Here is a 23,071-nt window from a genome sequence, read left to right as displayed (position 1 = left end):
GGTTTAAGACTTACCCTTACCCTATTCCTGATATGAGATCAAATGTTAAATCTAGTACAGCTATGGTCCCTGAACCTGTAAAAATTCAAATACAGGAAAACCAACAGGGGCCTTCCCAAGCTGAGACCACTTCTTCGAAACAAATAGAATCTAGGAAACCAATCACTTTATCCTCTCAAAAGGATGAAGTGAGTAAAAAGAAAAGAAAGGAGATAACCCTTACTATAATGAATGAGAGTGGTGAGGAACAAACACCAACAAAGTCACCTTTGGTCAGAAAAACAAAGAAGGCTAAGAAAACTGAGTTGACCACTCAAGCCACATCTATATCCTCCCAAAAGGATGCAGTTGTACAAATGGGGCCAAAACAGATTCTAGAGACATCCTCTCAACAGGGTGTTTATATTGAAAAGAGCATTCTCCCAATTGCACCATATACAGAGTCTGCACAACCATCATTTGATCAAATACAGGTATATGGAAGGAGAAATAAGGATGGCACACACAAGAAGAGCACATCTCTTGAAGCTCCGTCATCCATTCAGGGGGAGCTGCCAACACTCAGTCCTAAACTTCAAACTTTTATATCTAATATTTCTTCTTCCTATACTGAAACACTTGAATCAAATCCTCAAATGTTGCTCCTTTCAAGTGACTTGGTCCAAAAAACCTTGCTTACCACCCAGACACTAAATTCATATGGTGAGAGGCTACTAGCTGGGGTAGACCTTGATGACACCATCAAAACCATGTGCGATTCATCAGTTTATACTGAAGACCCCGTGGAGGTCTCAAATGCACCTTCATGTGCAAATCAGTCTTCACGGACTGTAATGTTTGAGGGTAGTACTCCTAAGGTGGAGCTATCTAAATCCTCTCCAATTCAATTGGAGGTTCCTGTTTGTATTAGAAATTGATTATAGGAGTACAATTGCCAATGATCCTGTCATAGAGGAGGCAAGTATAGCACATTTAAGTGATAGTGTGGTGCAAGACACACAGGGGTTTGAGACTGGTGCACATGACAGTAACCCAGTCAAATCCCCTCCAATTCAATTGGAGGTTCCCACCACAAGTGAAGAACAACAACTTGTCATAACCACGGTACCTACTATGAGTCAAACTGTGACTTCTGTCACATATGGTTCTGTTATTTTGTCACCTTCTCACCCAAAAAATCAACCATCAACCTCTCAACCTCAACCATCTCACCTTATCTCCCAGTGGCTCCATGAAATTGAAGATCTAGTAGTTGATCAGATTGGAGGCCTTGCACAGATATCATAACAGCTGCTCACATTTAACATGTCAAATCAGGACTACCAAGCTATCATGCTCACCTACCAGGCAGATGTTGAAGAAAATCAAGCTAAAATTGTAGATGAAGTTGGTCAGGATGCAAACTGTGATGCTTGTCTAGATAAAGAATTTTTTTATTGAAATGGATGTTGTGCTAGCTAAGTTCAGGCAGGAGTATATCACTGTTCTGGGAAGCAATGCTAGATCTCTCACTCCTCAGGAAGTGTATGATACCATCAATGATGTCTACAAGGCTCAAATCAAGGCTTTCCACAACTTTGGAAAAGCACTTCAACTCAAATTGACTGATCATCAAGATAAAATAATGAAGATAGTGAGGGAAAAGATGGATCAAATCATTCCTTCTCAAACTGAGATCAAAAACAAATTCATAAACTTTGCTGACCAGATGTCAAGGCATGATCTCAGTGGAATGGAATCAAGTGTCAAGAATCTCAAGACCTCATTTATGGCCCTGAATGAACAAGTCCAAAATCACATCATTTATTCTAATGACACAAGACTAAAGCTGGATCAAATGCACTCAAGCAGATACACTCCTTCAGCCTTGCTCATGGATGAAATCAAGAAGGTTATTCAGGACACTTTTGGAGTTTCTACTTCTTCTACATCTCAATCCTCATCCACATTACAAGTTCAAGAACTGCAATACCAAGTTTCTTCTCTCAAATCATCAAATTACTCACTAAGTGCACAAGTTCAAGCTCTTACATCCTTGGTGCAGAGTCAAAAGACAGATATCAAAACCCAGGTGGATTCTCACAAGCATCTCCAAATGTAGAATTTTGTTGCTTTGGGAGCCATCATGGGGAAACTCAACATCCCATTGCCCTCACTACCTGAAGAAATAAGTCCAGAATTACCAACTCCTCTACTTATGTCTGTCACCAAGACTAAAGGGGAGATTGAGGCTAGGATTCAAAAATCTAGGGATGCTAAATCTAAGTCTAAAGAGCCTATTCAGGTTGGCCAAAACTCTTCACAAACTCAACAAGACCAAGATGTAGGAAAAGAAAGACTCATCAAGGCTGCAGAAGGACCAAATCAAGATCAAGAATTTAGTAAATTTCTTGCAGTCTTGAGAGTGTCTCTTCAAAATAACTTCATCGCATACAAAAGACCATTGACCAAGACTATCAACTCTGTCAAGGTAGTAGTTATGAATGTTGAGAACTATCTACAGAAGAGAATTGTTGTTAACATCAATGATGGTGGTGTAGATAGATGCCTTCAAGTTTATCTTTCAAATCTCAGAACTCTAAGGGCATATGAGCTAGATATTGTGATTGAAAAAGTTCATATAATCATCACAGAGGACACTCAGCTTCTTCATGAGCTTAAAAATGCACAGATAGCAGCCTTCCCTGAAGCCTATCTATATCCAAGTAAGGGGGTGTCCTATATCTGCTCACAGACCAAGAAGAACAAAATCCTAAATGTTCCCAAGAACTGTGTGAAAGGGAATATGAGACTGATCATGACTCTTCAATCCGACTTAAAATATAAGAAGAACAAGAAAATTGAAGATGAAGAAATGATCAGAATCCTTGAAAGGTATCTTGTGAATGCTGACACCATGTTGCCACCCAATCAGTTTAATCTAAGAAATGACAAGGATGATGATGAGTAGAAGCATGATGAACAAAAAACTTCTGACTCAAATCCAAGTCAGTCATCAAGAGCAACTGGCAACAAGGATAAGAAGTAGGATGAGAAGAAGGATGATGACAAGAAAAGAGGAGAAGAAAGGAGAAGCAAGAAAATACAAGAAGGTTCAGAACCACACCAACAAACCCTATAAATCCAAACAAATCAAGCTCAACCTTCAAAGCCAACAAACTCATATACTGAACAACCTTCTACCTCAAAGCCTAAATTCCTATACAAACAAAATGCTAACACCTTTCTAAAAATACCAATCACCTCAAGCCAAATATTTCTCAAGAAAATCATAACCCTACCCTATGTTAAGCCATCACTCAAGGTTCACTACAAGTCTGTTGGGAGGAAATCTAAGAAAGCCAAGCATACTGAAAAAGTGCAAGTTACTGAGAGGGACATCTGGAATTGTTACAAGCAAAGTGATTTTCTACCTCTAAATTGGTGCAACTCAGATGAAGATTACTTTCAACAACTAGCTGTGGGAATGGTCAGAGCCTGGGTTGTAACACTAAGAGAAGTAAGAATCTAATATGAAGATGGGTCTTTCACATTTCTTGGCAGCACCTTAATGGACACCTTTTCACAGAGTGATAAGTTTACTGAAGGATAAGGATGCTGCGACAAGAGCATGGAGATCTGTTTTAGCTGAATGGTTAATAGTAAGGGAGGAAAGAAGAGCAAGGAATAAGGCTGAATATGAGGATAGGAAAAGGAAGTATGATGAGGAGATTGAAATGTACATTAAATTATCAGAAGAACCCAAGGCAAAAGGAATGAGCATAATTTCCAAGGATGGAAGATTCCTAAAGTCAAAGCTGGCACATTCTCAAAATTCAGGATTGATTTGTTGAGTGGTTATCTAAAGCCTGACAGACTCAAACTTGTGGAAGCTCTAAGAGGGACACCAATAATAGAAGAACTTGAAATTCTTGTATATTTAAATGACCTCATTAGAGAAGAAACAAAAGACACGGTATTTGTCTAATATATGTGTCTGTTTAACTCATGCAATCATCTTATGTATAAATGTTGTATTTGTGTCAATTTTATTTATTAATCTATTTTCCATTATAGCTTGGGGTTAGTCTTGCTAACATGCATGAATTTGTAAGCCAAAGTAAAGACATGAAGATAAAAGATCTCGACAAGCCAAATTCTCTTATAGAGAACTCAGAGACTTCGATAAGTTAAAACAACTATAGAGTGATGAGAGATCTCGATAAGCCAATATACTTATCGCGATGTCAAGTTCTCTATATACCAAACTGGAGATCTTGAGGTAAAACTCAAAGTACAAAGTGCAGACCATTTAAATATCCAAGATTATTAATCAACAAACAATCTAATCAGTTGGATTGACAAGTCTACAAAAGCAGTTTGAAAAGTATAAGATCAAAGGCCAAGATTAACTAGCAAAGTAAAAGTCAAAGGCGTGCAAGATTAGCAAAGATACACTAAACCAGAAATAGAAAGATTTTGTTATCCAAAAATAGGGTTTAGTACATGCTACTGCATACTGTGTAATAACCAGTGTTTACTGTTCTATAAAGTAAACACTGGATACTTTGTTTTAGTAGTAACAATTTAGATCAAAAAATCTTGTATTCTCTCAAGGAAGAAGCTAAGTTTTTTATCAACAAAGAGCCTAGAAATTTTGTAGCAAAATATTCTTAATTTAAATATAAAATTAAGTGAATTTTGAAAGATATGTGTTCACCATTTTTATCTGTTTAAATTAAGTAACAACATATTTAACTACAAGGTTTTAATTTACTTTGTTCATCGCAATAAATACTTCAAGAAAAGCAGAAAAACACAAAAACACATTCACCCCCCTGTGTGTAACTCATTATCTAACAAAGATGTTTATCATTAATCAAAAGACTGATGACAACTCATAAACTGAAATCTAATTTACAATTTTCTTGGCGAGGCAAGGCGGGGGGTGGGTGGGGAGATACTTGGATGAGAGAAGTCTATAGTACTATTATTAAACGATCCGAAGAAAAATCATTACAACATCGTGAGCTTTATAGATTTAAATCAATTCCAATAAAAACTTTATACAAGCTTTTTGGTTAATGTTTGAAGAATTTGAAACTCAAATGCACTCCAACAAGCTTCTTTCCCCCTAAAAATCTTAGGAGTTTCATTTGCTTCCTCGGTGGTGTTATATTTCTTCCCAACTCATTTTATATTCTTTTCTCTCTTTTCAGTATACTAAACATCATGAAATATATACATGATTGAAGTAATAAAGGATAGATAGAGAGGATCAGTTTGAGAAAGATTGCTAAAGAGTAAAAAAAAAAATTAACACCTAAATAATTAAGAGTTAATTTTCATAATATATTTAGAGAAAATTTTAGGTGACTCTTGGAGTTACTCTTATCCAATTTAAATGAACCTTATAAATAAACTTATTAAATTTATATTAGAATAATAAAATTATCGAGAATCATACTTCAAATTATATTAATATTATATAAATTAATCAGTCAAACGTACCCAGTAATACCGTATAAATTATTTCAGTTCTGAGTTATTTATAAGTCTAAAATTTGGTCATATAAAAAGCGAGACAATACCTTGACCCGTGATTTTATCCACATGGGACTTAGCTATACCATGAAAATCATTGTTCATTATATGTGCTAAGCCCTTCTCGTTTGACCAATTTACCGTTAAAGCCTCGACTGAGAAGGTGACAATATCATTTGCTTTCTTTGTGAATCCAGAAGGTGGATATGAAAAGTACTGAGACATGATTATTATAAAATTAATAATCAATCAAATAATTAAACGATTTAATTAAAGATGACGATATGAGATTCAATTCTTATGGCTAGGGTTTGGCCCTGAAAGTTTCTGACGCCCCATACAGTTAAAACTACAATCATTATAATAGATTACAATGAATTTTGTAAATACAAGTAATAGAGTGGGAATTAAGAGTTAATGTGAAACACCAAAGGTATACATGTATTTTAGAATTGGAATAATATTCAACTTATATTCTTATATTATAATAAGCACTTTTTATTCAAAACTTTGGTCCTGTACTGAAAAATAATCTCAACTGTTGATCTAATATAATCAAATTTATATCGATTAAGATTATATTTTTAATACAATTATAAATTCCCTCAGATCCATTTTTCTTGTCCCTCAATCTAAACCCACCTTTTATTCAGTCAAATCAAATAAAATGATAATTGTCATAATATAAAAATGGGACAATAATTTTTACCTTTTACCTGCCTTTTATTCACCATTTATTTACCAAATTTATTAAACTGAACAATTATTTTGGGATGAAGTAAAATGGTAATTATGGACAATAAAATCGGGATGGAGGGAGTAGAAAATTATTACATTATTTTACTCATATTCAAACACCAATTGAGATTTTATTATTGGTTGACTACTATTCAAACACCAATTGTGATTTTATCATTGTTTGACTACTATTCAAACACAAAATGTGATTTCACGAGACGTCCAAAAAATAGATCATAATACAATTGTAGATAAAATATGATTAGAAATTTAAACAATCATAAATATAAAAAAAATTATATTGTTCTTCTACTATTGAAACACCAAAATATAATAGATTAATGATACAATAGTAGATTGAATATGATTAAATATTGTACTATATAGCAGTAATTTATTATATATTCGTATATTTTTCAAAATCTGAATATTTGTTATAAAAATATTATAATAAACTATCAAAAATAAAAACAAAAGTATAAAAACTTCACAAATAACAATATGAATATACATTAAAAAAAAATTCGTGTATCGCACGAGATATAAGTTAGTATATTAAATATGAATAAAATCATAAATACTCCATTCACCCCATTTTAATAGTACACTTTACAAAATACAAATTTCTCAAATTATTTGTCATATTTTTTAACCTATGCAAATTTTATACTTTTAATATTAATTAAAATAACCTACTCATAAATGTACTTATATAAAAATTCAAAATGTACATTATTTTATAATTTTCGTGTGTGTATATGTACTCACATATATATTAATTTTTTATTGGAGTATGTGTAATTAATGTAATATGTAAAAATTAAGTTATATTATTATGTAAAAATGAGAAAATAGATATTACATCCTTTATTTTTTTAATATATGTGAAATTTAAAAAGTGTATTATTAAAATGGGATGTGCAACATCAAAATAGGATGAATGTGTTTTCGGATAAAATAATCAGATTGATGCGAACTTCGAGGCACTGATGTGGGCCGATCAAGAGGGCCTGTCCTCTTTTTTTTCAAACGGGTACCTTGTTTCTGAAGTCGCTTATTAAAAAATCCACCATCCCTATTAATTAATTTGTTTTCACTTTTCATGTGCTGAACATTTTTTAATTAATATTTACTGACTTAAATTTGGTGAGATGCACGTGTTCCCGTTAATAATTTGAAATTTTATCTATCCCGTTATTTATAATTTTTAAAATATTTTTGTAAATATATAACAATTATAAATTTATAATAAAAATAATAGGATAACTTTAGTACAATAAATAGATTATGTCTAATGGTTTAACAATTTGATAGTTTAGCGGATATATAACACTATTTATTTATTTTTTAATAATAAGATACGTTGTGGTCATAGTTTAGTAGCATAAGTAGAATATATATCTAGTAGTTTAACGGATATATAACACTATTTATTTATTTTCTTTAATAATCAAAATTAGAGAATAATTTTGAACCAAATTATATCTCATTCCGATTATTACAGTATACTAGTATATAACTCGTGCATGTTTTTATCATATATATTGTAAATTCTAATTTTGATTATATCTCTTAAAGAATACTCATTTTTTCATAATTTTAATATGTTGCCGGCATAATTCGAATCTTATATCTTTAAAATAATACTAATTTTTAAAAATAAATTTAACGATCAACAACAGTGTCCTATTTTAAATATAATAGAATTGATATACGATTAATTTTAGGTGTCCAATTTTAAATATAATATTAAGTAGCATAATATAAGTGTTCTATTTTAAATATAATAGAAATGATAGTCGAGTAATTTTAAAAATTTTATTTTAAATATAATATTAAGTATCATATTTTAAATATAATAAAACTACTTACAACCAATGTGTTTCCCGTAGTAGTACATATAGATAGATCGTATAGTATAGATTCTATTTTATCTGTTGAACAAATCTCTCATTGGAAAAACTTGCGACTAAATCATTGAAAAGGCTTAAGATTTATCCTCGTCTACCGAGTGTTTGATTAAATGCCTCACTGACACTTTATATAGGTAATCTCTCTCTATTAAATTTGATATTTATGGGTTTTCTAGCTACATATATACTTCAATTTTACAAATACTTATTTTCCATTTGTGCATAATTAAGGTCTAATCATACTAATGTACTCTTATAAATATGTTGAAGGTGATTTGCTAGATAATCTATTGTGTTTAATAGTTGATTTGGTTGGAGTCCTTGATTGGGATACGACTAAATTTTAGTTTCCTAATTAAATTTTAAAAAATTTAGGGTGCAGGGGACAGGGTTGGACTTGAGATCTCGAGGTAAACCCGAGATATGATACTATGTTAGATGACAACTTTTTTGATATCTTAATGTATTGGGAGAATGTTTTAATTGCATCGTGTATATTTATCTTGATTTATGATCCGTGCTGCTCTTATTTATGCTTCATTTTCAACTGCTATAGTACTGTGTTTGGAAATTAGATGGATCAGAGACAGGCAGAGAATAGAGAGATAGTAATTTTATATTAGATACTTTAACAAATTAGAAGTTGTTCGAGTTGGACAGAGTAGGGATGATGTGAAAAGAAATCTGATAACGACCTAGGGAGGAAAAGATCGGGCATCTTGCTTAATGAATTGTAAAATGTAAATGGCTTATTTTATAATTATAACTATAAGCTATTCTATGATATCTCCTATCTTTTTTCACATGTCTGGTGGCTGGGGTTGAGACATTTCTTTTACTTTCTCGACAAAGGATTTCATTTGTAGAAAATTTATGTAAAGCAATGCCAAGTGCCAACTGCTGGGTTTTTAGAATTTCCTGATTTTACCTGATTTTTGTTGTTTGCTCACTTTATTTATAAAAACTTTTTTCTATGTTTAGTCAAGGAATACTAGAGTAATCGTGTAGTTTGTGCATGCAGCGCCTAGTCTCTATCTCTCTCTAAAAATCTTTTCATCTCAACTTGCAGGATAGGCCAAGTTATCTTAATGTTAAAGGACTTGGTAGACTTAGTGAGAATAAAAGAGAGTCTGTATAATTGTTTTTGCTGTGAGGTTTCAGTCCGAAGATGTTGAAGGCACCAAGTCATCAAGTGGCAGGACACCAAGCCCGTGATGGGAAGCTTGGTCCCCTTGTTGACGAGTTAGGACGCTTTTACAAGCCTCTTCAAAATGGTGAACGTGGATCCAAAGAGGTGGCCTTCTATGAAAATTTTTGTTCAAGCACTACGATCCCTGATCGCATTCGCAATTTTTTCCCTATCTTCTATGGCACTCAGCTTTTAGAGGCATCAGATGGATCTGGAAAGCATCCTCACCTCATATTGGAAGATCTCGCTTCAGGTCGTGTCAATCCTTCTATAATGGATATCAAGATAGGGTCTAGAACCTGGCCTCCAGAATCTCCTGAAGACTATATCCATAAATGTCTGCACAAAGATAGGGCATCCACAAGCCTACCATTAGGATTCAGGATATCTGGGTTACAAGTAAATGGTAGCAAAGAATCTGCTTTGTGGAAACCTGACAAGAAGTACATTAAGAGTTTATCTGTGGATGATGTCAGGCTAGTTTTAAGGAACTTCGTGTCTTCAAATGTGTCTGCTGATTCGAGTGTGCACCCTGATTGCTCTCTCGCTTCAACTGTATATGGTGGTTCAACTGAGATTTTGGCACAACTGCTGGAGCTAAAAGCATGGTTTGAAGAGCAAACTGTTTTTCACTTCTATTCTTGCTCAATTCTTTTTATGTATGAGAAGGGCTCGATGTTGGAAGAGAATAAATCTAAACCAAAAATCAAGCTTATAGATTTTGCTCATGTCGTGGATGGTTGTGGGGTTATTGATCACAACTTCTTGGGCGGCTTATGCTCCTTGATAAAATTCATCAAGGAAATAATTGACACTCCGAATGCTTAAACAGTAACGTCGGATTACAGAAGTGGTTCACCACCTACACCTGCTGGTAGTCATCTAATACTAGTTTCAAAGATTTTCGGTATCAAATAACTTCCTTTTTTTGGAATATATGTACCTTTTTAGTTTTCAATATAGCATTGCTATGTTCATGGTCAAATATCGAGAAATTCTTTTGCAACAGAAGTAATTTTGAATTTTCAATATAGCATTTCTCTATTTAGGTTATATTCTTCCTTGTCATTTTCATTAGCATCCTTCTCAATTATATACTTAGTTACAGAGGTGTTACAAACTAATTGATATCTTCAGGAGGATATTAAGGGATATATGCAGGGGTCTGATTTACGGATCTGATTTACCTACATAATAGTTACAGCTAACGCTAACAATTGTTTCCATATATAACTAGTACAATTTACATAATCTATCAGTTCGAATGAACGAGTAGTCTGCAGCGGTCTCTATGTTTAGAGAATTGCGTCTTTCAAGCATTGCAGTTGATCTTGTTACCTTTACCACTGTCATCGATTGTTGTTGTCGCTTAAGTAGACTTGATTATGGCTTCTCATTACTGGGCGGAATCAGTAAGTGTGGTTTTGTCCCTACTGTTACCTACACAACTCTCCTCAAGTGGCTTCTATCTCAAGAGAAGTCGCTAGAGGCTGAGCGTCTGTTTGAGAAGCTTCTTATATACGAAGAGATTCAACTCGATGCATTTATCTTCACCACCATCATTGATGGCCTCTGCAAAACGGGTCACACTTCCGTGGCTTTTATGTTGTATGCCGGACAGTAACTTCTAGCACTATTATTGATAGTTTGTTCAAAGACAGATTATTGATGATGCTTTAGCTGTTTTAGGCGAAATGAGGGACAAAAGCATTCAACCAGATGTTATCACCTTTAACTCATTAATTCAAGGTCCGTGCAAGCTTAGTCGATGGGAATATATTATGCAATTGTTAAAAGATATGGACCGCCGCAAAATATCTCCAGATGTGCATACGTATAGTATATTGGTCAATGGTTATGGCAGAGATGGAAGGATAAAAGATGCAGAGGATCTGAAAGAGTTAATGATTGGAAGAGGTCAATATCCTGATGTAGTCGCATATAATTCACTCACGGATGGATACTGTTTAAGAGGATTTTACCAAACATTCATACTTATGCTGTTGAAACTCTGTCCGTATTTCACATGATGGAATCCTATGGCTTAATTAATTCCTGATATATGCATTTACAATATTCTAATTCACGGATTGTTCAAGGACGGCAAAGTCGACGAGGCAGCAAATCTTTTTCTTAATCTCCCTTTGAGAGGGGGGGGGGGGGTTACGGCCTGATATCAAATCCTACACAGTTATGATCAGAAGAATTTGTAAGGAAGGGTTCTTGGAAGAAGCAAATAAAATATTTGTGGAAATGAAGTAATAAGAGGAGAAGAGGTTTTTTGTTGCCCAGGTCTTAAACCTTTGACATGAATGAAGTCCCTCACCAACTGAACGCTTGATGTTGGCAGTTAATTAAAACTCCCGTGGGATGCTGCATTCCACTATTATGCAATCTGAAACTTGTTTCCTTCCACGTTGATTGTACTGCAATAGCTAGATGGAGGCCACCCATGTACTGCATTCAGCTTCTTTAAAATGGACCCAGTCAAAAACATTAAAGAGCTCCAGTACTCCCCAGGATACTTTGTTAAAATTCCGGTCATGAAGTTTGGTGGTTTTCAACGGCAGGTCAAAATAAGTAATTAATAGGCAACTCATAAAAAAATTCATTGTTAGAGTATGCCCACCTCGTAAAAAAATCATTATTACAGTATGCCCCCGGCACAACACACTAAACAAACCCTAATTAAAATAACAACTTCTAGTAATCAAACCATGTTGGAGTTAATCTTGGATTTTGTCATGAAAGCAAGTCATAATTTTGTCACTAATAATTGATGGATTATATCTGTCCATGATTGAACATGTTTCATTTTCATTAGTGCCGACTGCTGAACCCCCAAAATATTGGAAAACATAAACAAGGAAATAGAATTCTCAGGGGAATACAAATGTTATAACATACATTCTTCTTCTACTACATCAGTCCCGTTGAATTTAACTTCCTCACTAGCCTGTTAACTTCAACTTAAAACCAATATCTACTGATACACCACTCAATGGCTCTAGAAAATCATCTACTGATACACCAACCAGTGGCCTCACAAAATGACAAATGTATGATGGAAAATATATTGGATCAAGAATGCATCTCACCATCCACAGTGTCTGCAATAAATTGCACAAGGATCTATTCCTGAAATGTCAAAGATACATGCGAAAATATTAGATGACATGGTGGGATATAAAAGGACCACTATCAGGACTTTTATGCCAATCTTATCATTAATATAGAAATAGGTAGTTCTAAACATGTATTCTTATATATTACTGTGATGTTAAAACAAGAATTATTAACAAGAGTCAAATAACTTGTGCAAGAAAAGGACTCGAAAATGACTATGCAGCGGATATTTAACTTGTGTGGTCACAATCAAGAACCCCACCCTTTATTAGTACTGACTGCCCCGTCCTGATCAAATTTGCTTAGTTTAACTTTTCAAGGGCAAATTGATTTTATTTTGACAAAAAATTAAAAATGATTGTTTCGTTAACTCGTATATTTACAAATTAAAATAATCTAATAATAAACTAGCAGTATTTTTTATATGGTATTTGTGTGTGTGTTAATTATTAGGCAAAATTTGGTCAATTGGACCTTCAAAACTCAAACTAAGAGATTTTGACTGCAATGGAGGGAGTAAAGAATTATCATTTTAAACTTTAACCACAAATAATCAACATAAGTCACACCACACTACAAAACTACAGTAGTTTAAACTTAAATGATTATCCAATCATTATGTCAAGATATAGCAATGACAATATTTATTATTCCAACTACCTCTATAAGCTTTTTGTTTTCTTTTTTTTTTTTGCTAATTTACTACCCTTTATAAGTTGGTACTAAAAGGCCATCTTACTAAACCACACAAAAGGTAGTTCATGCCAAGTATTAAAATCACTCCTAAAACACATGAATTCTAGAAGCATGCAGAACAGGAATGGCAGTTTATTTGTCTTCTCAAGGGTGGTTGAAGAAAATGGAATAACCTATCGCAAATCAAGCAGGGGAAAAATTAGTCAGACAATAGTAAACCGATTGTACCTGCTCCATATCTGCAGGCCCGTCATTCTTCTCTTCACTGACGTTACTTGTCCCATCATTAACTTCCTTTTCACTTTCACTTATTACTTTGTCCACTTTGATGTTTTTGTTGGTTGTCACGGGATCATTATCACTAATATCAAGATCTGCAGGAAGCTGGCCAGACTTCAATGCCTGCTCCAGTATGCAAAACCATGGTATCATTAAAAAATTCAACTATTTTGAACCAAGGAAATTTAAACAGTATTTCATACTCTGTACAATATAATAGATTAGGAACCAGAAAGGAACGACTAAGAGATTACAGAAATTGGGTATAACCTGTTCAAGCCTTGCAACCTCTTCAAGTGTTTGGGAATTAACAATGGCAGCCTACACACACATAAAAAAAATTCAATGGAAAGCATTTAGAGGATTTATATAGAATCATTAGAGGGTCAGAAATCATAATCACTCGAGCAAAAGAGGAATGTCTGAAAAATCCAAAGACCTTACTTCTGTCATGGTCAATTACATAAATTCTAAAAATACACCCACAAATGCCTGCCTGAGTCTTGAGCCCTCAACAGTCAACATCTTATTACCGAGAGAAAAGGGGAATCCTATAGTGGATAGGCTAAATCCAAAGACATCGATACTTATATATTACATATAAATGTTCCATAGACTACTATTTTGTGGTCCACTAGAGTTGAAAAAGAACAAAAACTTTTTATACTTGTGTGGAATCCAGTAATCCACTACAGTAAATATTTTGATCACTGTGACTCACATTTCAACCACATTTTTCTGGAAATAACAATTGAGAAATTTACTCAAAAATTCCATTCAGGCTGCTGGTTTAAAATTTGGTGGAATAAGAAAAATTGATCATTGTTCTTTTAAACAGTCTTCGAGAACCATCTTCCTCCAAATTCAAGTACCAGTAATCTGTGAATGAAGTAAAAAAATAATGACCTGTGGCATACAATGACAAGAGCAAATACCTTGATAGCTATGATTTGCTCTGGTGTCGGGGCAACATTTTTTGGTGCCTGCTCTTCCTTTGAAACCTCAGGGGCCGGTATCTCACCAGGTACAAATGTCTTTACAGATTCCTTTCTTGCCTCAGCTTCAGCTTCTTCAGATGCAAACATACGAGCTGCTTCAGTTCGCTCCTATCAACATTAAAAAAATACCAGATAAAACACCTTCACTGAAATCATATTTAGAAAGTATTAGTATATACACATTTTCAATATAAACATAAATCTGAACGCAAATGCAATCAACTGACCAAAGCAGAACCGAGACACTGATAGATTAGAGCACCTCCAAGAGACAGGCTAAATGAACCCTTGAATTCAAGATATAAGAAATTTGACATAAAAGTCACTCCCAGAGACTAACTACTTGTCCCTTAAAAATTGACATGCTCCTCTTCTGCCTTTTATTAAGGAACCCTATCTCATCCCCTTATTTCATTTTTATGAATAAAATATCCATTTCCCTCCATCTTTAATCCTCTTTTTCCTCTCTCTCTATTTCCTTCTTTAAATTTAATATTATATTAATAATAAGGAGCATATATAAATAGTGTTGTTGGAGTTGTCTTCACTTATGGTGTCCTAAAGGTTAAACCTAATTGTTTATTATATTTATAAGGAATGGGCTAAGGGACTCTTGGAGATTCTCTTATAAGCAATGATGCAGACGAAAATTATGAACTTAGTTATTTTACATAATTACTTAAATACCTTTGTATTCATCTAATTAAGAATATCTTACAGTTGTTAAATATGTGCATGAACAATACCCAAGAATGACTTAACTGGCTCAAACAATGTCAGAATACACTTTGTGTCAGGAACTTGTATGTTTCTGACCTAGTTTTTGACTATTTTTGGTATTTTCTGTTTAATAGAGTAAGAAAGTAGCTAGACTAAGCTAAAGTAGAGCAGAAATAGAGAGATGAGACAGAGATCAGAGAGAGTTCAGAGAGAAATGAGAGAGAAACTTGTAGAAGAAGATAGGTTTTAGAGAGAGAATTCAGTTATAGAGAGAGAAAGTAAGAGAGAGAGAGAGAGAGAGAGATTTGGTGGCAAATGCCATTTTCCATATATTCCAATCATGATGAAAATGAGAGTTTACATCATGTATTTATAGATATCACCCAGTAGAGCAACTAACTAAACAAAGACTAAAATGCCCTTAATGACTCTACTGTCATACTGCTTTACTACTACTGCCTTACTACTAGTATTACTACTATTACTTGAAGTATACTTAGACTGATTCCTGACATTACTCCCCCGTTAAATTTACACCATGTCCTCATGGTGTGCAAACTGCAAATTAACCTCCTTGCCCAGGTCCAAATGATCTTCAGGTAACTTGGAAAATGAGCCTTAATTCCTGTACCTTCTTTTCCTTTAATGAACAGGTCTTGTTCCAACATCTTGTATAAATGGTTGATTTGTAAATCACCAGTAAATACACCAAGTAGTACACCATGGAGACAAATTACATCTCCCCCTGGATCAAATTGTATGTTATAACACTTCTCCTTGAGGCTTCATGGTATTTAGATCTTAGAAACTTGTTCGTGTCAGGTCTGCCATATACCATCCCCATATAATGGTACTTGAGGGTTAGTACAATCCCAGTTCCATCATAATCAACAAATTTATGATGAGTCTCACAAACAATTTTGTCAAACCCATACTCTTTTTGAATATTCTGGCACTGGCTTTGCAATCTATCTGCAGTTCCAATCTCAATGACATAGACCATCCTCTGTAACGGAGAAGGTTTCTTCAATAGATGCTCTATTGCAAAAAAGTCCATGTCCTGCCCATGCCTGAATTGACTACCAGCAAAGTCTTTCAATCCAACTTCTTCTAATTTCACCTCACCCTTGTGATTACAACCTTTTAACTGCTTGTTTAGCACTTGACCTCCTGAATCAAAGATGAGCATGTTGCCCTTACCAAAATTGCTTAATCCCTTACCCCCATTATGAGATATTTCAACTGTTGGAAAATCCTTAAAATTTCTGCCAAGGGAAACCTTAGCACTCCCACCCATGTTGGTTGTAATTTCTGAAGACACTGCTTCACTGTTACCTTGTTTGTCTTCAACCTTGTAGCTACTATCAATCTTGGGTATATCACCATGTATAGGTAAACTTCCAAAGGAACATAACTTCGTGTCACTTTCTAACTTGCTTTTCTCCATTGCATAAGTAGAACTACATTTTTCAATAAATTTCTTGGGCTTAAAGAAGTCCTCCACGCCCAAGGCTTTGCAAATGATTTCTTCAGATTGCCAATCTTCTAAATCTTCTACTGGAAATGCATCATAAACAGGTTGTTCATCATAGAAAGGTTCGTTTGTGTAAGTTTCCAAAGCAGAATTTGCAGGATCTTTAAACTTTTCCTTCTTCATTTGTATACCAGAAAACTCCTTTAACTCCACAGTAGTGTCCTGCTGAACTTGCTTGAAGTGATCATACAAAAACTCTTGTCCATGAACTCCAAATCTGGCATTGAACTGGTTACAAAATTCTGACCACACAAAGCTGTTTTCCACTACTGTATAAACATGTAACCATTTCCTAGTTGTGCCTTCGAAGTGCATTCCAGCAATTGCAACTTTTTGGTTATCCCTAACTTTAATCACAGAGAAGTATTGCTCGCAGTCCTGTATCCATTCTGTCACACTTGAGCCCTCTATAAACTTAGGAAAACTAAGTTCGAAATGATGCTAGGGCTCAGGTACTTCAACCTGATTACAATTTGTCATTGTTTTAGCAAAAGAATTCACAAACTTAACAGTCTTCTTTCTTTGAGGTTTCCTCTTTTTTAGAATCTCCATTTTCTGATCAGCTAAACTAATCAATTCTTCCAAATCCTGAAATATCTTATCCAAACTCTCCTTATAACCAAGGAACTGTTCTTGAACCTCTTGTAAAAGTTCATCAAAATTTAATTCATTTGTCTCTTCCATGTTTACTCTACTAGTAACTACAAACACTCACTCTAATAGCACTACAGTGGTACACACCAGCAACAACTGATCATAAACTCTGCTTGCACAACACAACAACACACACTCCTTAACAATTTATAGTCTCAATTACTTCACAACAATATAACAAACACCTGAAGTGCACAACTTCTAATGCACAGCAATATTACAACTTCAATCTCAGTGACACACCTTTACTTCCAGATACTAAATCAATTCAGAGTTTCTTTACTAAGGCAATTAATCAAACATTTTGAGATCAATGCTAGTTTTTACACAGAACACACTCCTTCTAGTTTCCAAATTCTCAATCCTTCACTTCACAACACAGTACTACTACACAACCTCTTCACCAGTTATCACTCCCAACAATCAGCAATAATCCTAATCAGGATCAACTCCAAAACACAGCAGTTTCTCCAACTCAGTTCACTCAAACAATTACTCAAACACCTAGCAAGCAATCACCACAACTTCACAGAACTTTAGCTACTTCACAACACAGATCCTTTCTCCAACTAACAACTACAAACTCCAGTAATCACTAAAACTCACACTGACAATTCCTCGAACACCTTCAAGGCACTGTATATTACTACTCAGAATCACTCCAACTCTTTACAACAACTCAAAACCAAACACAACCACAGAGCACCAATATACCACAGTAATTCACCTATAGTACTTACAGATTCAAGTACATAACCTTCTCCACACCAACAGAACAATATGAACTTCACAACAAAGTATTTACTACTAGCAACACCAAAACTGTAGCAAACTTGCTATTTTTGTACTTTTCTCCAATAAGCTCAACTAGCTTTTACTAATAACAACTAAACGGAAAGCAATCAACTAAAACAACTTCAAAAATAGCTAAGAACAGTAGATAATCAACAGATCTGAGAGGAGAACTTAAGAACAGAGCACCTGGACTAATCTGAGAAGATCTCTGAGATTACAGATGCGATTGTTGTGCATCTAAACTCGCACAACTCGTCTGGAGATGCACAACACAGAGGAAGCAACAATAGATCGAAAACAACAGCTCTGATACCAATTTTTCAGGAACTTGTATGTTTCTGACCTAGTTTTTGACTATTTTTGGTATTTTCTGTTTAATAGAGTAAGAAAGTAGCTAGACTAAGCTAAAGTAGAGCAGAAATAGAGAGATGAGACAGAGATCAGAGAGATCAGAGAGAGTTCAGAGAGAAATGAGAGAGAAACTTGTACAAGAAAATAGGTTTTAGAGAGAGAATTCAGTTATAGAGAGAGAAAGTGAGAGAGAGAGAGAGAGAGAGATTTGGTGGCAAATGCCATTTTCCATATATTCCAATCATGATGAAAATGAGAGTTTACATCAGGTATTTATAGATATCACCCAGTAGAGCAACTAACTAAACAAAGACTAAAATGCCCTTAATGACTCTACTGTCATACTGCTTTACTACTACTGCCTTACTACTAGTATTACTACTATTACTTAGTATACTAAGACTGATTCCTGACACTTTGGCATTTGTTGTTACAGGTCATGATAGAATGTGCACGAAAAACAATATTTGTATTACTTTCTCTGTATTTCTCCTAGGAATAGAAGGCATAGTGACACAAGCAAAGATACAAAATCCAACTGTAGCTACGTTGTGGTTATGAAGCAAATTTGTCTCATATCCAGCCCACGTGATTCATTCACTTGTAACAGATCAACAGTATATGGATTGAGAAATATGGTTATTAATCTTGTTAAATGTGTATATCTAATTAAGCCAACTGCCAACCAGAGAGTGTCTAGGACTCTAGGACAAGATGTTTAGCCTTGGACGGTAACTTATTTTAACAGATTATCACTAATATAAATCAGAATTTTAACATTAGTAAATTTATTTATTGACAATTCGGTTCTCCAGTACTTGTCAGATTATTAATATTTGACCATTAACGCTACTGGCCAACAAACATGGTACGTGTATCTTTCTTTTCTCTTTAGCATCATTCCCTATATCCTGTACTACTGTATCATAGGAGACCTGATAATAATTCCACGGTATTTAGCAAAAGAAACCAATCACTTCATCGGCATTTTCATCAATTAGTCATTCTCCATTTTATGTTGATGAAAGAAAACACATTGATAACAAAACAGGTTTATTAGCAATAGAGGACTGACCTTTAGCTTCACTTTCTTGAAATCTAGCAGCCTTATAGACTTCAGTTTATGGATGACATACAGACGATAGTTGGGTTTCTTTGTGATGTTATTATCAAGTAGACTAAGAAACGTCAGCTTGGGGAATGATGCAAGCGGGTCAATCTCAACCAAATTAACAAGACGATTGTTAGTAAGTACCAAAGAATGAAGGTTTGGCAAGAACTCTGCACATTCAAACATAAGAACTTGTAAAAGTAAACCAAAACCACATAATTCCGAACAAAAACAAATTTGGCGAAGGAGTCTTTACCTCCAATGTTGGAACTGATACGAGTGATTCTATTGTTGTTAAGTAACAGAGTACCAAGACGATTTAGATAAGGGAAGTTTTCAAGCTTAACAATCTCATTATCTGACAAATCTATGCAATCAAATTGATCCTGTAAATATATAAAGAGAGGGAGAACACAAACTCTATAAGCTTTCAGTTTATAACCAGATAAATGAAGAGAATGTGAATCAAAAATGAATAAACCATAACTTGAAGACTCAAATAAACCTAACAAATAATAAAATCTGAGAATAGTTGTAATAAAAATTAACCTTGGTAGCACCAACATTCTCTATAACAGCTATCTTATTGCCTGTAAACACAGATAAGCATCCATTATAAGAAGCAAGTTACAAAACATTAAAAAATAATATCTATCTCTATCTGTTCTATAAAGAACTTGAGTCTACCATAAAACATTGATTCAGCAACCACTCCCTCAACTATATTTAACTAGACTATAACTTTAAATGGATTAACATGAAAAGGCAAAACATGAAATGGAATGGAATAACTTCCAAGTACCATATCATATAAAAATTACTTTCCTTCAATAAAAACTTCTCATAGTACTCTTCGCACGAAAAAGAAAAAAAATCATGAAATGGATTTAAAATTTGTCCCATCAGTTTTTTTATTCATTAAAAATTATTGAGGAATTATTTAAAAAATTAGGAGAAAAGAACTCTTATTATCAAATAAAAGGTTTAATACATGATATTTGATTTTAAATATACAACATATTATAAATGATATTACTGGAGAAAAAATTAACTAAAATCACAATATCAACAAGTCCCAGTTAGTTGTTTGTTAATTCTTAGTTTACAAACCTCTGTTCTAAATATAAGTCTATAACTCATTTATAATAGGTTCCCATACAAACAATAAGAGACAACATTATAACTTGCTAAAAATTCAAAAATAAAATCTTCTTAACAAGCAATGGTGAAAACCATGTTCAAAGACATCGGCTATACCAATAAGTAGTGCATGCAATCACGTTTGCATATAGATCATACAAAAGTTTATGAATTATAGTACTTGTACAACTTTGCTACATAATTTTACTTCTTCAAAAATATACAAACGAGATAGTATTTTATGTAATCCACAATCTACAATTTTCTCCCTTCTGTGGCTATTGACGAAACACTCTGAATTTTTCTCACTTCTTTAGCCAATTTTTGTAAAGTGCACCTTTCGTATAAAATAACCACGGTGTACAGAATATCTACTTCTACTTTATATGCTATTGTTAATCCTACTGCATTAAACTATAACGTTATTTTAAACTACATTCTTCATGCATTTTCCTCTTTCTATGAACGTTTTACGACTTGTATCCTTCCGAATTCAAGCACTCCTACATTATATTTCCAATTAAACTCCGTACTCTTATTACACTATATATTAGGAATAAATATTGTTAGAGTGGATATAAAATAAGATTGAATATATTCATACTACTAATCATAGTGCTTTATCACAAAAATATTTACTATTCTTTAGACATTAACTTAACGCTTATATAATGAGTTAAAAAAATTGTACTACATATTAAGATGAACATTGCACTTTCGAAAAATATGCATTCCTTTATAAGTTTGTATTGATATAAACTATTTCAAAATGAATAACATAAACAATATAGTAGAATATGTTAACAGGTGCATTCAAATAATATAGTATATGTGTGTGTGGGGTTGATGTATAACATGGTCAAACCGTTAGTTAACAAAATTTATAAATTATCATTACTTCAGTTATAATAAATACACAATATCTTACTAATCACCCAACATATCAAGCACCGGTTGATTTCATGTAATTCATAATTTTTCTATGGCATTACACTGTTTTAATAGTTTAGAAATCACATATTATCAAATAATGTATTTGAATAGAGAACAACATGATAATAATAAATAAAATTGCAAGCCAGCTTAAAAATATCATGTTAGGAACAAATTCACAATATAAGGTCAAAGTTGCATTGCAAATATTATCCATGGCATTATCTTTTAAATAATAACCCAGAGTTGTTAAAACAAACTGCGGTCCATTATTTGGACAAATTACAGAGCAACATAACACACATGCAAAGATAAAAATATAAGCATACAGGTTGCCACAATTAACCTAAAATTGAAATTAAACTTCCATTAAACTTATACCTTAATTTAACACCAATCAACCTTTAATCTCCAAGCTAATCGGCGTTGATACTTAATACCACTTGCTGGGGTAAACAGAATGTAAATGGAAGCTTAATTTAAATTTTGGTTGAACTCTGGTGAGGTATAGATATTATAGTTTGCAGTTTCCACATGTCAATCTGGTGTATATAAAGGCACCAAAACCAAATAACTCTACAAGAAATTTAGGATGTTAACTGGAAAAAGAAAATCATCTGAACAATATTTTTGATCCGCAGAGTCAGCAGTCAGTTCGGTATTTACGACATATCTAAATAGTAAATACAGTGTGTGCTTAAAGTCCGGGACTCGGGTAGTCAACTTAAACTTCTTATTTTGAATTATCCATTGACGTAATATGTGATGCATAAATTAATAGAGTGAGAAAAATAATTATTAATTACACAAGATCAGAATATTGTTATATTTATTATCAAAATTAAAGTAAAATAGATTACTCCTAAATTTCCAGCTAGAGAACTCATATACTTCTTCCGCAAAATTCGATCCTAGGAACTATCAACCGAATCTATATCTGTAAGCCACACAGTCAAAATGGAGCTAAAAAATCAAAATATAATGAATACTAATTGCATATATCAGAAACATAAGTACATAAATAAATAAATTGTAATTGAAATACAGTACGGTATAGTTTAAACTATAAAGTAAATTGTTACAGAGACAGGTAGGATACACTCCATACACATCAATGTGTCAATATATATAAGAGAGAGAGAGTGAGGGAGAGGGAGAGAGGGAGGGAGAGGGATCGGGAGAGGGAGGGAGAGAGAGAGAGAGAGAGAGGGGGTACCTCGAAGATCTAATTCACGCTCGCGAAGGGCGTTGAAGAAGTGAGGGCTCTTCCATATCAAGTCCGCCGTTAGTCTCACCATCTCTCTCTCTCTCTCAAACCTAAAACCAAAATCAACGATTGTTTCTCAGATTTATAAAGCCCTCTTCTTTTTT

General features: G+C 33.7%; 2 protein-coding genes across 3 annotated transcripts; one reads left to right on the top strand and one right to left on the bottom strand.

The window, feature by feature from the left end:
• Positions 1-8,150: 8,150 nt before the first annotated feature.
• Positions 8,151-10,418, top strand: LOC141687263 (inositol polyphosphate multikinase beta-like). 2 transcript variants are annotated; one of them, XM_074492470.1, is made up of 3 exons: positions 8,181-8,308; positions 8,550-8,584; positions 9,244-10,418. In XM_074492470.1, exon 3 carries the CDS (start codon positions 9,343-9,345, stop codon positions 10,189-10,191), a length of 849 nt encoding a protein of 282 aa, XP_074348571.1. In that variant the 5' UTR covers positions 8,181-8,308; positions 8,550-8,584; positions 9,244-9,342; the 3' UTR covers positions 10,192-10,418. The 2 variants fall into 2 exon arrangements, with proteins under 2 accessions (XP_074348570.1, XP_074348571.1); XM_074492469.1 differs by lacking the exon at positions 8,550-8,584 and having other exon boundaries at positions 8,151-8,308.
• A 1,742-nt stretch (positions 10,419-12,160) lies between these two features.
• LOC141684364 (U2 small nuclear ribonucleoprotein A') lies at positions 12,161-23,071 on the bottom strand. Its single transcript, XM_074489288.1, has 8 exons — positions 22,917-23,071; positions 20,177-20,217; positions 19,884-20,013; positions 19,592-19,797; positions 14,400-14,570; positions 13,735-13,785; positions 13,414-13,587; positions 12,161-12,501 (listed from the first exon to the last, which is right to left on the bottom strand). The coding sequence occupies exons 1-8, from the start codon at positions 22,996-22,998 to the stop codon at positions 12,496-12,498; spliced, it is 861 nt and encodes a 286-aa protein (XP_074345389.1). The 5' UTR covers positions 22,999-23,071; the 3' UTR covers positions 12,161-12,495.

The sequence above is a fragment of the Apium graveolens genome, chromosome 9 (genome assembly GCF_009905375.1).
Source record: "Apium graveolens cultivar Ventura chromosome 9, ASM990537v1, whole genome shotgun sequence".
In the NCBI taxonomy this organism is placed as follows: Eukaryota; Viridiplantae; Streptophyta; class Magnoliopsida; order Apiales; family Apiaceae; genus Apium; species Apium graveolens.
Note: the sequence above shows the minus strand (reverse complement) of the source record. Positions and strands in the feature narration are given on the sequence as shown.

Bases quoted from the DNA above. Each gene is read 5' to 3' on its own strand.
- LOC141687263 (XM_074492469.1), top strand. From the start codon at position 9,343: ATGTTGAAGGCACCAAGTCATCAAGTGGCAGGACACCAAGCCCGTGAT.
- LOC141684364 (XM_074489288.1), bottom strand. From the start codon at position 22,998: ATGGTGAGACTAACGGCGGACTTGATATGGAAGAGCCCTCACTTCTTC. The intron at 20,014-20,176 runs GTTAATTTTTAT...ATATATTTACAG, and splicing joins AGAATGTTGGTGCTACCAAG to GATCAATTTGATTGCATAGA. The intron at 13,588-13,734 runs GTTATACCCAAT...ATACTGGAGCAG, and splicing joins AGGTTGCAAGGCTTGAACAG to GCATTGAAGTCTGGCCAGCT.